Source organism: Elgaria multicarinata, chromosome 3 (genome assembly GCF_023053635.1).
Source record: "Elgaria multicarinata webbii isolate HBS135686 ecotype San Diego chromosome 3, rElgMul1.1.pri, whole genome shotgun sequence".
Lineage (NCBI taxonomy): Eukaryota > Metazoa > Chordata > Lepidosauria > Squamata > Anguidae > Elgaria > Elgaria multicarinata.
The window spans coordinates 173681166-173696796 of NC_086173.1; the positions used below are offsets into that span (position 1 = coordinate 173681166).

Genomic DNA, 15631 nt, shown 5'->3' on the forward strand with positions numbered 1-15631 from the left:
AACTGGTGCACACAGGCTTACTGCCTCGGATACTGGAGATAGCACATAGCCTTCAGCGTTAGTAGCCATTGATAGCCAACCATCCAAATTGGTGGCCATCACCGCATCTTGTGGCAGTGAGTTCCATAGTTTAGCTGTGTGCTGTGTGAAGAAGTCCTTTTTTGATCTGTCCCGAGTCCCCCTCCAGTCAGCTTCTTGGGAACTATTTCTTCCCGTGACTTGGATGCTAAGCTTCTAACGCTACGCCTAAGATTTCCCCACCTGACATTCTCTTTGTCTTCCTAGATTCAACGCAGGTGTTCAAGACGTATTCAAACCTTGACCCTCCTGCCTTCGCTCTGGGCCGCCTGCGGTTCTGATGAGGGCGCCCCTCTGCAACCTCATCCAGGACATTCACAAAAAGGGTCCTGTAGCCACCGCTGCAGCTGCTCCTGGCCAAGGGTGGATTCCTGCATTGAGCAGGGGGTTGGACTCGATGGCCTTGTAGGCCCCTTCCAACTCTGCTATTCTATGATTCTAAACCGGCCACGATGGTCCATGCGCAGGTAACTTCCCATCTGGATTCCTGCAACGGGCTTTACGTGGGGCTGCCCTTGAGGGAGACCAGGAAGCCGTAGCTGGTGTAGCAGGTGCACACAGGCAATCTGCATGAAGTATTAACAATGTTAAAGAAGTTTTTTGAAGGTGGGAATTTCTGAACAGCCTCTGCCTGGCCTGGAAGCTCCCCACATCCACCCAACAACTGACCCAGGGGGCAAAAACTTGCCGCCAGACATACCTGCCCCTAGGGTGGTCTCCGTCCCAAGGAATCCTTCTGCGTCCGTTTCTCTGGCCCCTTCCGCCTCCATCAGGGGCCCCCTCATGCACGGCCCCCACTTCCTGCGGCAGAGATATCCTCTTTGTTGGCAAGGCGCCCACCTTCTCCATCAAGGCAACCAGTTCCTTCAGTGGGATGTCCCAGAGGATACTGGAGGTCATCAAACGCCTCCTGCAGGGCCCCCACATCCTCCCATGGGGCAGTTCGCAGGGCCTCCTGCAGGACCTCCACCTTCTCCTGCAGGGCCCCCATCTCCTCCCAAAGTTGGGCCTTCTTCTCCTGCAGGGCAGAATACAGAACGTCCACCTTCTCCTGTACGGCATGCACCTCCTGCACGGGCCCCCCCACAGGGCACCCAACTTCTTCTGCAGGGCCACTACTTTCTCTTGAAGGGCAGCCATCTCCTCCCGTGGTGTGTCCCGCAGGTCCTCCACCTTCCCTTCCAGGGCCTCCATCTTTGGCAGGGGTCCGTCGCCCAGGGAATCCTGCAAGGCCTCCATCCTCCCTTGCAGATCACGTGCCTCCTCCTGAGGGCGATTACGCAAGGCAACGTCCAGGGTGGCCTGCAGGGCAATCACCTCCAGCCATAGAGCACAGCACAAGGCGGGCCTCAGGGAAAGCGCCCAACTCTGCAGGTTGTCAACCTCCTCCCACAGGACGCAACAGAGGGCAGGCGCCCAGGTGTTCACCTTCTTCCACAGCTCCTCCAGTGGGGGACCCCGCGAGGCAGAGAGCTTCTCCCGCACAGCCTCCAACAGGGCTACCCTCTTCTCCTGTGACATCTCCAGCTTCTCCTTCAAGGCAATGAGCAACTGCAGTGGGGCGTCCTGGAGGAAATCCCGGAGGCCACCCGACGCCTCCTGCAGAGCCCCTGCCTTGTCCTGTGGGGCAAACCGCAGGGCCCGCTGCGGGGCCTCCACCTCGCCCTGCACCGTATCCACCTTCATAGAATCATAGAATAGCAGAGTTGGAAGGGGCCTACAAGGCCATGGAGTCCAACCCCCTGCTCAATGCAGGAATCCACCCTAAAGCATCCCTGACAGAGGGTTGTCCAGCTGCCTCTTGAAGGCCTCTAGTGTGGGAGAGCCCACAACCTCCTAATCAGTTTTTCCTGATGTCCAGCTGGAATCTGGCTTTCCTTAACTTGAGCCCGTTATTCCGTGTCCTGCAATCTGGGAGGATCGAGAAGAGGTCCTGGCCCTCCTCTGTGTGACAACCTTTTAAGTATTTGAAGAGGGCTATCACTTCTTCTGCATTGGGGGCCCCTCTTTCACTTGCTCCTCCTTCTCCTCCTCCAGGAAATTCTGAAAGATCTGCAGCTTCTCTGGCAGGGCCCCCACCTCCTCCCGCTGTGGGGCAGCCCTCGGGGCCCCCAGCTTCTCCTGCAGGGCCCCCACCTCCTCCCGCAGTGGGGCAGCCCTCGGGGCCCCCAGCTTCTCCTGCAGGGCCCCCACCTCCTCCCGCCGTGGGGCAGCCCTCAGGGCCCCCAGCTTCTCCTGCAGGGCCCCCACCTCCTCCCGTAGTGGGGCAGCCCTCGGGGCCCCCAGCTTCTCCTGCAGGGCCCCCTCCTTCTGACGCAGCTGGGAGGGGTGTCCCCCTTCTTCAGGCCAGTCCAGAGGGCGTCCACCTCCCGGTCCCAAACCGAAAGCTCGCCCGGTGGGCCACAGAGTCCCTGCAGTGGGGCAGCCGCCGCCGCCTCCTTTTCCTCCTGCAGCGGGAGAGCCGCCAGAGCGCCCGCCTTCCCGCAGCAGCAGCAGCGCGGATAGCTCCCGCAGCCCGCCGGGGCCTGGCGACGCGGCCATGTGAGCTTCTCCGCCGGGGTCTACAGCAGGGCGCGGCACAGGGCGGCCGCCTCCGCCTCCTCGCCCACCGCCTCCTCGCCGCCCCTCCTGCCGCTGCTGCTGGGCTGCCGGGGCGCTGCGGCGTCGCGCGGGCTCGCCTGCTTCTCGGCCCCCTTCCCCGCTGCTCCGGCTGCGTCCTCCTCGCGAGGAGGGCTGCTCGGGTTCCCCGCCGCAGGCGCTGCGCCCCCCGGGCCCCGGGCCCGCCCGGCCGCGACCAGCTCCGCCACCGCCTCCTCCTTCCACATCGCCCCCTCCGCGCTGCGCCGCTGCTGGATGCTCTCCACGAGGGCCTCGGCCAGGTCCACCAGGTTGAGCAGCCGCTGCGCTTCGGCCGACGGGGCGGCGGCGCGCCGGGCCAGCGCCTCCGCGCTGCCCAGGGCGGCCCGCAGCTGCTCCACGCCGGCCCGCAGCGGCTGCCCGCGCTGCCCCGCGTTCACCTGCCGCCGCCGCCGCCGCCGCCCCCGGGACGCCCGCAGCGCCTCGATGCGCGCCTGCAGCCGCGCCAGCGCCAGCTCGGCCAACGCCGGAGGCACCATCTTGCTGCGCTCTGCCCGGGCCCGGCGCCGCCGCCTCCTCCTCCTCCTCTTCCGCCCCCGAGCCCGGCGTGGGACCGCCTTCCTTCCTTCCTGCGTGCATTCCGGCTGCCTGACGATCTGCCGCCGGGCGAGGGCGACCGAGCGTGTGCAGAGAGCAGAGAGCGGGCGTCCTCCGAGCAACAGCTGCCTTCCCACGTCTGGATGAGGATGGTGATGATGATTTTAACCATCTCAGATGTGCAGATGACACCACTTTGATGGCTGAAAGCGAGGAGGAGCTGAGGAGCCTTATGACAAAGGTGAAAGAAGAAAGTGCAAAAGCTGGGTTGCAGTTAAACCTCAAAAAAAAACCAAGATTATGGCAACCAGCTTGATTGGTAACTGGCAAATAGAGGGAGAAAACGTGGAGGCAGTGGCAGACTTTGTATTTCTGGGCGCAAAATTACTGCAGACGCTGGCTGCAGCCAGGAAATCAGAAGACATTTACTTCTTGGGAGGAGCGCAATGACAAATCTTGATAAAATAGTTAAGAGCAGAGACACCACACTGACAACAAAGGTCCGCATAGTTAAAGCAATGGTATTCCCCGTAGTAACCTATGGCTGCGAGAGCTGGACCATAAGGAAGGCTGAGTGAAGGAAGAGAGACGCTTTTGAACTGTGGTGTTGGAGGAAAATGCTGAGAGTGCCTTGGACTGCAAGAAGATCAAACCAGTCCATACTCCAGGAAATAAAGCCAGACTGCTCACTTGAGGGAATGGTATTAAAGGCAAAACTGAAGTACTTTGGCCACATCATGAGAGGACAGGACACCCTGGAGAAGAGGCTGATGCTAGGGAAAGTGGAAGGCAAAAGGAAGAGGGGCCGACCAAGGGCAAGATGGATGGATGATTTTCTGGAGGTGACGGACTTGACCTTGGGGGAGCTAGGGGTGGTGACGGCCGACAGAAAGCTCTGGCGTGGGCTGGTCCATGAAGTCACGAAGAGTCGGAAGCAACTGGACGAATAAACAACACCATGGAAAGGAGGACAGGGCTCCTGTATCTTCAACAGTTGCATTTTGTTGTTTATTCCTTCAGTCGCTTCCGACTCTTCGTGACTTCATGGACCAGCCCACGCCAGAGCTTTCTGTCGGCTGTTGCCACCCCTAGCTCCCCCAAGGTCAAGTCCGTCACCTCCAGAATATCATCCATCCATCTTGCCCTTGGTCGGCCCCTCTTAGGGAATTTCAGCAGGTGTCATTTGTATATATGGAGAACCTGGTGAAATTCCCTCTTCATCACAAGTTAAAGCTGCAGGAGCTATGCTAGACTGACCAGATTTAAAAGAGGGCAGGGCACCTGCAGCTTTAACTGTTCTGATGAAGACACATCCAGTTCTGGGCTCCACAATTCAAGAAGGACGCAAACAAGCTGGAGCATGTTCAGAGGAGGGCAACCAGGAGGATCAGGGGTCTGGCAACAAAGCCCTATGAAGAGAGACTGCTTTACGGATGCTTTACGGTGGATTCCTGCACTGAGGGGGTTTGGACTCAATGGCCTTGTAGGCCCCTTCCAACTCTAAGATTCTACAATTTCTGTGAGGTTATCTGACCCAGATGCCAATGGAAAGGTCCCGGGGGCCCCGCTCATCCCCACAACCCAGCAACCCTAGACCTTAGCTAGAGCTAAGGTTTATCGCAGGGTCGTCCTTGCCTGCTCCTGGGATATCCTGTGTGTCATTTACATGAACAGGCGTAACCCGGGATGATCCCGGGATAAACCTTAGGTCTAGCAAAGGCCATAGTATTACACAATCATAGAATAGTAGGGTTGGAAGGGGCCTACAAGGCCATCGAGTCCAACCCCCTGCTCAATGCAGGAATCCACCCTGACCATTTGCTGCAATACCTGACTGATGGCTGTCTCACTGGTTTGAGCAACTGGGAGACCTTTTCTAGGTATTCGACATAGTACAATGCTTAAAAATAATTTCGTAAGAAGAAACACAGTGTTAGCTGATATAAATGCACTACAGAGGTGGCATAAATCATAGAATAACAGAGTTGGAAGGGGCCTATGAGGCCATCGAGTCCAACCTCCTGCTCAATGAAAGAATCCACCCTAAAGCATCCCTGACAGATGGTTGTCCAGAGACAGATGGCCTCTAGTGTGGGAAAGCTCACTACCTCGCCAAGCAACTGATTCCATTGTCGTACTGCTCTAACAGTCAGGACGTTTTTCCTGATGTCCACCTGGAATCTGGCTTCCTTTAACTTGAGCCCGTTATTCCGTGTCCTGCACTCTGAGAGGATTGAGAAGAGATCCTGGCCCTCCTCTGTGTGACAACCTTTTAAGTATTTGAAGAGTGCTCTCATGTCTCCCCTCAATCTTCTCTTCTCCAGGCTAAACATGCCCAGTTCTTTCAGTCTCTCTTCATAGGGCTTTGTTTCCAGACCCCTGATCATCCTGGTTGCCCTCCTCTGGTCCAGGGAGAGAAGTTCTGTATGTCTTGGGACCCAGACATACAACTGGATGGACAACTGCTTTGTACCTTTAATTTTTGTGAACCGCCCAGAGAGCTCCGGCTATTGGGCGGTATAGAAATGTAATAAATAAATAAATAAATACTTACATACATACCTTGAAGGGACATGAGCTTCCTTTGTTTATTCTTTCTACCCCTATATATCATCATTGGATATTCATTTGTAATTCTAATCTAATCTTAATCTCATAAACCACTCATTCCGAGACAGCAGGCATGGTCAACTTGTGGCTGTTGACCAGGGACCCACAAGCAGGACACGGGTGCAACAGAACCCTCAAACCCATGTTTCCCAGAAACTGGTGAACCTAGATACTGGAGGCAGCACATAGCCACCAGGACTAGCAGCCATTGATAGCCTTCTGCTCTAGAAATTTATCCAACCTCCCCTCCTCACATTTAAAGCTATCCAGCTATATCTTGTGGTAGTGAATTCCATAGTTTAACTATGCTCTGTGTGAAGAAGGGCTTCCTTTTATCTGCCCTGAATCTCCCACCAATCAGCTTCATGAGATTCTGTTGGGTTCTAGTATCTAGCTTCATGGGTTCTCGTATTCATTGATTCTAGTATCTAGCTTCATTGGGTTCTCGTATTCATTGGGTTCTTGTATCTAGCTTCATTGGGTTCTAGTATTATGAGAGAGGGAGACACCGTGAAGCAGCCAGCAGCCAGGAAGCCCATGTAGCCAAGGGCAGTATTGAACATGGTGACAGACCCTTTTTTGCATCGCAGGATGATCTCTCTAGGCTGGGAGCTCTTTTCAAACTCTTAGAATAGGGGAGAAATGCCCAGCCAAATTGTACAGATAATAAACATACATAACTAGCAAGATCAAAAGGCCAAAATGTTTTTCTTTGGTAGCTTCCCAAAGTTGGAATGAAGCTTATACACAGAATACAGTGTGTGTGTGCACACACAGACACACATTAACAGAAAGTAGAATATTGGGGTGTATGGTAACAATAAAAAAAACCAGATTCATCCCGTTTTTATCATGAGATGCTCCTTTGTATTGAGATCAGGCCTCAGTATAATAATGTAGCACTTGGGAAGAAAGATGCAGCCCAGGACCCCAGCACTGGAGGCCAAGATGGAGAAGACCTGCACGGCGACCATGTATTTCCCCTTGGTGCTCAGGTAGGTGGGCACAAAGGACACCCAAACGCTGCAGAAGACCAGCATGCTGAAGGTGATCAGCTTGGCTTCGTTGAAGGACCCAGGCAGCTTCCTGGCTAGGAAGGCCACCGTGAAGCAGATGGCAGCTAGGAAGCCCATGTAGCCAAGGGCAGTATAGAACATGGAAGCAGACCCTTCATTACATTGTAGTAGGATCTCTCCAGGCTGGGAGTGCATGTCAGAGTCAGGGAATGGGGGAGAGATTCCCAGCCAAATGGTACAGATGACAACTTGAACACTGGAACAGGAAAGGACAACGGAGTTGGCCAAACTTTTCCCCAGCCACTTCCTCACACTATTCCCTGGCTTGGTGGCCAGGAAGGCCAGCACCACAGTGATTGTTTTGGCCAACACGGAAGAGACAGCAACTGAGAAGATGATGCTGAAGGCCGTTTGTCGGAGGAGGCAGGTCGCTTTCCTTGGCCGGCCAATGAAGAGGAAGGAGGACAAGAAGGAAAGCAGGAGGGAGATGAGGAGAACGTAGGAGAGGTCCCGGTTGTTGGCTTTCACTATGGGGGTTTCAAGATTTTTAATGAAAATTCCTAATAGGAAGCCTGTTGTGAAGGTCAAGAATAGGGCAAGGGAAGCTAGGATGATGCCCAAATATTCTTCATAGGACAGGAAGGATATAATGTTAGGGAGGCATTGATCCCGGTCCTTGTTTGGATGCTGATCTTCTAGACACTTGGTGCAGTGGTCTGAATCTGGAAAGAACAAGAGCAAAGTTTCCTTGATATATCCACAACAGCCTTTGTTTTTCTACCTCCCATCAAATATATTTGTTGTGGTCTTCATTGGTAGCACTTGGCTTGCAGAACCCCCAGGTTCACATCTGCACCGAAATGGACAGAAGGAGACCAGGCAGCAAGACTGGGAAGGATAACTGCCCTGAACACTGACATTGCTGCGTGAGAAGGTAAGGAGGGATCAGAAGTAATAAGATTCGTAGACTTGCAACGGTCTCCCAAGTTCTTCTAGTCCATCCCTCTGATGATGCAGAAAATAATGAGTGGCCTAAAGTCACCCAATTACAAGCATGGGGCTTCAAAGAGGTCAGAATCTGTTAAGTATGCTTTAGGGTGCATTGAGCAGGGGGTTGGACTCGATGGCCTTGTAGGCCCCTTCCAACTCTACTATTCTCTGATTCTATGAATCCAAGACCAACACTGGAGTTACTTATTCACTATTTCAAAAGAACCTCATGGCAAATGAAATACCCATTTCCTGCCAGAGGTAGGTTACCAACCTTATCATGCTATATGATTTAAGTATGGTAAAGCAGGGGAAATGTTGAAGAGCACATGCAAGCAGACCCAACGTCTGCTGGCAAATGACCCCTTGACTGCATTGAAGGAAAGTGCCATGGTGCCAACCTGGATGTTCAAGGCTGCAGCCCTGTCCTGTCCCATTTAAAATCAAAAATAATATTTTTAATTTCCGTTCCCAAAATTGAATAGGGGCGAGCTGAACCAATCAGACGCTGCCTTTGGGGATTGTGCAGCCAATGTGGTCACCGGAGAGGTGCGAAGATCACGCCTTCACCGTTCCATTTCCTCATTGGCCAGGCACGCACAAAGGCAGCTCCTGATTGGTTCAGCTTGCTGCTACTGAAACCACAGAAAGGGAAACGCTTTAATTTAAATTGGCACACCAGAGAATCAACTGGCTGGAAGTCGCCGCTCTGGTGCCAGGAAGGTGAGGGGGTTGCCTGGGTACCCCAAAAACCTGGTGCCATCTCTATTGTCCTATTTCTGATCTGCATAGCAATTGGGACTGCACAGCCAGGTATGTCGTTGGGGCCCACCGTTCTCCCATGTGAATATGACGCACATGTATATCATGCATTTAAACCTGCATCAACTGTACTCAACACAGAGGGTACATGGTTGATTTTTAAAAAATTGATTTATTTTATAATACACAAACCACGTCCATACTTATTCTATAACCCTCCCCGTTCCATCCCCATGCTTGGTCAATTACATCAATTTATTTATTTATTTACTTATTTATTTATTTTATTACATTTATATACCGCCCCACAGCCGAAGCTCTCTGGGCGGTTTACAACAATTAAAAACGGGAAACATTAAAAGTATACAAAATTTAAAAACCATCAAAAACATAAAAAACAGTATAAAAACAACAGTATCCATTTAAAAACAACAATTCTGGGGTCCATTAAAAACAAACTTTAACGTTGTTAACTGCTGTTAAAACGCCTGGGAGAAAAGTCTTGACCTGGCACCGAAAAGATAACAATGTTGGTGCCAGGTGAGCTTCATCGGGGAGATCATTCCACAGTCGGGGGGCAACCACCGAAAAGGCCCTCTGCCTTGTTGCCAGCCTCCAAGCTACCGTCAGAGTAGGCACTCGGAGGAGGACCTTAGATGTTGAGCGCAGTGTACGGGGAGGTTCATGTCAGGAAAGGCGTCCCAAGCCATGTAGGGCTTTATAGGTTAAAACCAGCACCTTGAATCAAGCTCGGAAACGTGTAGGCAGCCAATGCAAGCGGGCAAGAATCGGTGTTATATGCTCAAACTTCCCTACTCCAGCTATCAATCTGGCCGCCGCATTTTGCACAAGCTGCAGCTTCTGGACCGTCTTCAAAGGCTGCCCCATGTAGAGGGCGTTGCAGTAATCTAATTTGGAAGTTACCAAAGTATGGACAACTGAAGCCAGGTTATCCCTGTCCAGAGACGGGCGTAGCTGGGCTGCCTGAGCCTCAAGTGACAAAGATGGTTCTAGGAGAACCCCCAAGCTACGAACCTGCTCCTTCAGGGGGAGTGCAACCCCATCCAGAACCAAATCTCAGCATTTAACATGCAAAGTGGAATTATCTCATTAGTTGTGATGAGTCCGACAAAATATTTCAAGGGGATTGTTGGTTTTTTATGAGCCCCATAGACTTCTAAAGGCTCCTGCCATACTTATTCTGTTTGGTTCCTTTTTCATATATAGTCTATATATTTTTGCCAGTCTGTCCTGAAGGTGTCTCTTTTCTTTAGCCCTGTATGTGTTCTTAATTTCTGTGTCAACTTTTCATTTATTGCTATGTCCCAGATTTTCTTTTTCCACAGCGATATTGTCAGCATCTGAGCTGTCTTCCTGGTATTACTTGCCTCGCGGCTGTTAACATCAACCCTCTTAGTATTTTTTTTTCTTTTAGCTCTCTATTTTCTTTAACATACATATTCAACAAGGCTAATTCTGGTGTTTCACAAACCTCTTGCTCAGTAATTATTTTTATTTTGAGGGGAGACATGATAGCACTCTTCAAATACTTAAAAGGTTGTCACACAGAGGAGGGCCAGGATCTCTTCTCGATCCTCCCAGAGTGCAGGACACGGAATAACAGGCTCAAGTTACAGGAAGCCAGATTCCAGCTGGACATCAGGAAAAACTTCCTGACTGTTAGAGCAGTACAACAATGGAATCAGTTACCTAGGGAGGTTGTGGGTTCTCCCACACGAGAGGCCTTCAAGAGGCAGCTGGACAACCATCTGTCAGGGATGCTTTAGGGTGGATTCCTGCATTGAGCAGGGGGTTGGACTCGATGGCCTTGTAGGCCCCTTCCAACTCTGCTATTCTATGATTCTATGATTCTATGATTTAAAGTGCAGATGTTGCATTTAGGTAGGCTGACCACATGACAAAGAGGACAGGGCACCTGTATCTTTAACAGTTTTATTGAAAAGGGAGATTCAGCAGGTGTTATTTGTATGCATACAGCACCTGGTGAAATCCCTTCTCCATCACAACAGTGAAAGCTGCAGGAGCCCTGCCCTCTTTTGTATCTGGTCACACTAATCAGGGCTCTTGCAGCCTTCACTGTTGTGATGGAGAAGGGATTTCACCAGGTGCTGCATGCATACAAATGACACCTGCGGAAATTCCCTTTTCCATGCAACTGTTAAAGATACAGGAGCCCAGTCCTCCTTTCCATAGGGTCACCCTTCATATAGGGAAGTGGTGCTAGGCCTTGCCCACTTTAAACTCCATAGTCAATGCTTGCTACTCATTTTGAGAAATAACTGATGGAAATTAAAAAAAATAAAAAATAAGGAAATCTAGAAAAGAGTTTTCTTTCTTCTTCTTTTTAATACAAGGAGCACCCAATAGACAATGGGTAAGAATTTAAAATTAGGAAGTGGTCTGAGATCCCCCTGGAGATGTAAGGGATTGAGTTTTGTATTTCTAGACTCAACACACTTCAAAAAAGAAAGGAAAAACTGAACTCTATGCCTAAATTTTAGTACATGAAATGCTTTTAAGGAAACTTTCACAGAAAATGTTATTATTCAGTTTGTTTACTTGAGAATTTTTTTTGCTAGGGGAATCATAGAATAGTGGAGTTGGAAGGGGCCTACAAGGCCATCGAGTCCATCCCCCTGCTCAATGCAGGAATCCACCCTAAAGCATCCCATGGAGGGTGTGCAGATGATTTAAAGTGAAGAAGACACATGCAGGCTGCTGGCGCTCATCCCTGTCCCATCCCATCCCATCCTTCCTAGGTCACTTCATCTCCGACTTGCTTTCTGAAATAAATTATGGATATTGTAAGAAAGGATCCAAATTTAGAAATGCCTTGAAGAAAATCTTCACAGAAAATGCCTGGGTGATTGTTGCCCTCCTCTGCAGGGGCGCCATTTTCCTGCAGAGTCACCCACCTTCCTGGGTGGAGATGGTCCCTTCTGCACACTGAGGACAGTCGTAGCAGCAAACTGGCTTCCCTTCCTGGACCACCTTGACGAACCCAGGGCGACACCTTTCCACGCACCTGGAGTGAGGCAGGGGCTAAGCAGAAGAAGGAAGAACTGTCAAGGAAAATGTCTTAGGACCTCTAGGATTCAACTTGAATGCTGCAACTAACCACGAGCAGCTGAAATAACCACATATTGCTTATCTGCGCTCTACTAGGGCTGTGCACTGACCCCCTATCCGCTCCGGTTCCCGATATGCAACTTCTGGATCAGGTCCGCTCCACCCTGCGTCAATCCATCTATGGTCCGCTCTGGAGCTACGGATCCAAATCACAGCTCTGTGGTGGCGGACCCGGCACCAAGTAAGCCCCCACTTAGCTTTTTTTCGGAGCTCCGGAACTCTCTACTCTGTCAAATTTGTGATTGGAAGCACCTTGGGGGCAGGGATCTGTCCTTGTATAGTCTGTGAAGTGCAATGCACACTGATGGTGCTATATCATAGAATCATAGAATAGAAGAGTTGGAAGGGGCCTACAAGGCCATTCAGTCCAACCCCCTGCTCAATGCAGGAATCCACCCTAAAGCATCCCTGACAGATGCTTGTCCAGCTGCCTCTTGAAGGCCTCTAGTGTGGGAGAGCCCACAACCTCCCTAGGTCACTGGTTCGATTGTCGTACTGCTCTAACAGTCAGGAAGTTTTTCCTGATGTCCAGATGGAATCTGGCTTTCTTTAACTTGAGCCCGTTATTCCGTGTCTGTATATGTATTCTGTATACATAACGTATTCCGTATACATAAACACATGTATATATGTTTTCTTTACAAGTTTGTTCTAATTAAGCCCCATGGAACTCACACTTGGAGGTTATACAGGCAGTGGCAAAGAACACAGCTTTTTGGCTGGGGAAAATGGGCACTTTTTAAAACACACGTTTTCTCCAATCGGAAATGAAGAAGAAGCCGACGTCAAGGGAAAGCAAATGCAGTGAAGCAAGATAAAAAGCTGGATTGTGTGCACAATGCCTTCTGAGTGGTAGCACTAAGAGTTCTCTTTCTGGAAGCACCCTTGATGTTGGTTACTTTTATTAGAGGTTAACAGATCGTAAACAAATAGAGTGAAATGAAAGGAATGATTTCTCCCCACCTGGTTGAGCCATTTGGGCCAGACAATGGCATCCTGGTCGATGGTGAACTTGGGACCTGCCGATCCTCGCCTTTCTATACTGCCAAATTTCACTCTAATGACGGACCTATTCGGAAAGACCACCCAATTCACGATGTCTAAATCAGCTGCCAGGTCCCCGTTCTCATCCAAATACACTCCGTCCATACAATAATTGTAAAACTGAGAGTTTCTTAGGAAAGTGTGAACCTAGAATGGCAAAGGATGATATAAAAATGCAATAAATAAATAAATAAATAAATAAGGAAACACCAGCATTGAAGACACTACATTTGATATCTCAAATTCTGCCCATTTCATGTTTGAATATCCCATGTATTGGCCTGGTTCCAGACTTAATTTTCTCTGTGTGCCTTTTTAACTGTATATATATATATATATATATATATATATGTATGTTTTTGATGGTTTTTAAATTTTGCATACTTTTAATGTTTCCCATTTTTAATTGTTGTAAACCGCCCAGAGAGCTTTGGCTGTGGGGTGGTATATAAATGTAATAAAATAAATAGGGGTGTGCATGGACCCCCCAATCCACTTCGTGGCCCGATCTGGAAAATCCAGATCGGGCCCGATCCTCTTCGCGCCGCTCCGCCTGTCTCCCACTCCGCTCCACAGAGCGAGATCCAGCTTCGCCGCCGTCACTATATGGATGGCGGCGGTAGCGCCGCCGCAAGATAAGCCACTCACCCACCCCGCCCCCTTTCCTTCCTTCATTGCGGGCTTCAATTGAGGCCCCGGTTGAAGCCGGAAGAGGCCTCGGCCTTCACTTCCGGTTTCAATTGGGGCCTCAATTGAAGCCCGCAACAGAGGAAGGTAAGCGTCCCTCCTCCCTGCTCCCTTACCTGGCGCCGCCGCATGGATGGCAGCACCAGCGGCACAAGGTAGGCCAGGCCCCCACCCCTGCCCCCGTACCTTCCTCCGTCGGGGCTTCAATTGAGGCCCCGGTTGAAGCCGGAAGAAGCCTTGGCCTTCACTTCCAGCTTCAACCGGGGCCTCAATTGAAGCCCGTGACAGAGGAAGGTAAGCGTCCCTCCTCCCTGCTCCCTTACATGGCGCTGCTGCCGCTGCATGGATGGCGGAACCAGCAGCGCCAGATTAGTCCCCCTCCCCCCCACTTACCTGCAGGCGAAGCTCCGGATTGAGGCGATCCTCTTCGCCTCGATCCGCAGCCCCCCTGACTCTCTTCGCCTCCACCTTTTCTGGAGGCGAATTAGGCTGCCTCGCTCCTGCTTCTCTGAACCGAAGAGAAGCGGAGCACATCCCTAAAAATAAATAAATAAATAAATAAATAAATAATACAAGGGACGTGATTCTATTTTTCTGGTGGATTTAGCGATTTGAGAAAGCGATTCAACCCATAATCCTTCCTGTTCTATTATATAGATCTATAGACAGAAATACCATTTTATCTCCTAAGGAGAATTGTGCAGTCTTGGGCCTGGTCTTACCCTCAAGCCAAGGGAGGCTGGCCACTCTGCCAGGCAAATTTGGGGGATCATTAAAAGGCAGGAAACTGTCATTTATACTGTTTTATACTGTTGTATTTATGTTTTTTGATGGTTTAAAATTTTGCATAATTTTTTAATGTCCACTGTTTTTAACTTTTACTGAAATACTTTGGCCACATAATGAGAAGACAGGACACCCTGGAGAAGATGCTGATGCTAGGGAAAGTGGAAGGCAAAAGGAAGAGGGGCCGACCAAGGGCAAGAGGGATGGATGATATTCTGGAGGTGACAGACTTGACCTTGGGGGAGCTAGGGGTGGCGACGGCCGACAGAAAGCTCTGGCGTGGGCTGGTCCATGAAGTCACGAAGAGTTGGAAGCGACTGAACGAATAAACAACAACAACAAACTACATTTTCACAAAGTCTAATTCCAAGACAGCTATTCTAGAGAAGTACCATTGATCACTGTGTTCAGCAGAGATGTATGTGATGGGAAAGGGACTACCTGCCATGGCTGAAGCTTGCCTCCATCCTCCACCGCCATCCTCTTGGGTCTGGATGAATAACCAGCATCCAAGGCACGGGCCACAGCCTGGACAGTGTTGTAAATGACGTAGTCGTCGAGAGACAGAATTCTCTCCACGTCCTCTTGAGGCAAGGCCTCCAGTTCCTCATTCTCTCTGCATCTTGTCCAACCTTTCACAGACAAAGCATGCTTGGAATAGGAACAGTTAAACGTTTTCTCTCCAAATTCCTTCATAGCAGAGAGAAAGAGCTCCAAACCAGCATAATTTGTCCTTTTATTTGTCGGTCTAAAGAAGGAGAATATACTATGGATATATTGGAAAGACAGATCATTGTACATCAACTCCAAGGTGATGTCCCACAAAGCTGTGGTGATCCAGACTTTCCTCACAATGGGTTTTATAGATTGAACCCCTTGTTGTATAATGAATATTCCATCCAAGAAGAAATTAATCTCAGCGTAATAAACAAAGACGTTGACTTGACTCCATTTTTTGATTGAAGCAAAATCGAGCTGCACATAGTTGGTATTCAATCCTGAGATGCTTTGTGTGAAAACAACACAAATGCCATTCCTGATCAGCTCAGGCATCAAGGTCCTCATGAACCTCTCTCCGTTGTCGGTGTCTGGAGCAATGAGACTAGTCGATGTCCACCTGAAATGCAGGAGCAGTTTGACAACTTCCAGATATTGGTGTCCTTCTTTCGGGACCATTCGGTAGAAAAAAGGGAATTGAGTTTTATCGCTCAGAATATGAGAGACAAACGCATATGTGACCTAGCAAAGAAAGGAAGAGACTGGAAATTATTATTATTATTCCTTTTCGTCCCAATTTCTTAATGACTGGAGAGATGGTCACCATTATGATGACG

At 50.1% G+C, this 15631-nt stretch overlaps 1 protein-coding gene across 1 annotated transcript; it reads right to left on the reverse strand.

The window, feature by feature from the left end:
* Positions 1-6698: 6698 nt before the first annotated feature.
* On the reverse strand, positions 6699-14993 carry LOC134395809 (vomeronasal type-2 receptor 26-like). Its single transcript, XM_063121969.1, has 3 exons — positions 14739-14993; positions 11567-11693; positions 6699-7600 (listed from the first exon to the last, which is right to left on the reverse strand). The coding sequence occupies exons 1-3, from the start codon at positions 14991-14993 to the stop codon at positions 6699-6701; spliced, it is 1284 nt and encodes a 427-aa protein (XP_062978039.1).
* Between the last annotated feature and the right edge of the window lie 638 nt (positions 14994-15631).

Bases quoted from the DNA above. Each gene is read 5' to 3' on its own strand.
- LOC134395809 (XM_063121969.1), bottom strand. From the start codon at position 14,993: ATGAAGGAATTTGGAGAGAAAACGTTTAACTGTTCCTATTCCAAGCAT. The intron at 11,694-14,738 runs GTAGTCCCTTTC...TCTTCTGCTTAG, and splicing joins GCAAGCTTCAGCCATGGCAG to CCCCTGCCTCACTCCAGGTG. The intron at 7,601-11,566 runs GTGGGTGACTCT...TGTTCTTTCCAG, and splicing joins GACCATCTCCACCCAGGAAG to ATTCAGACCACTGCACCAAG.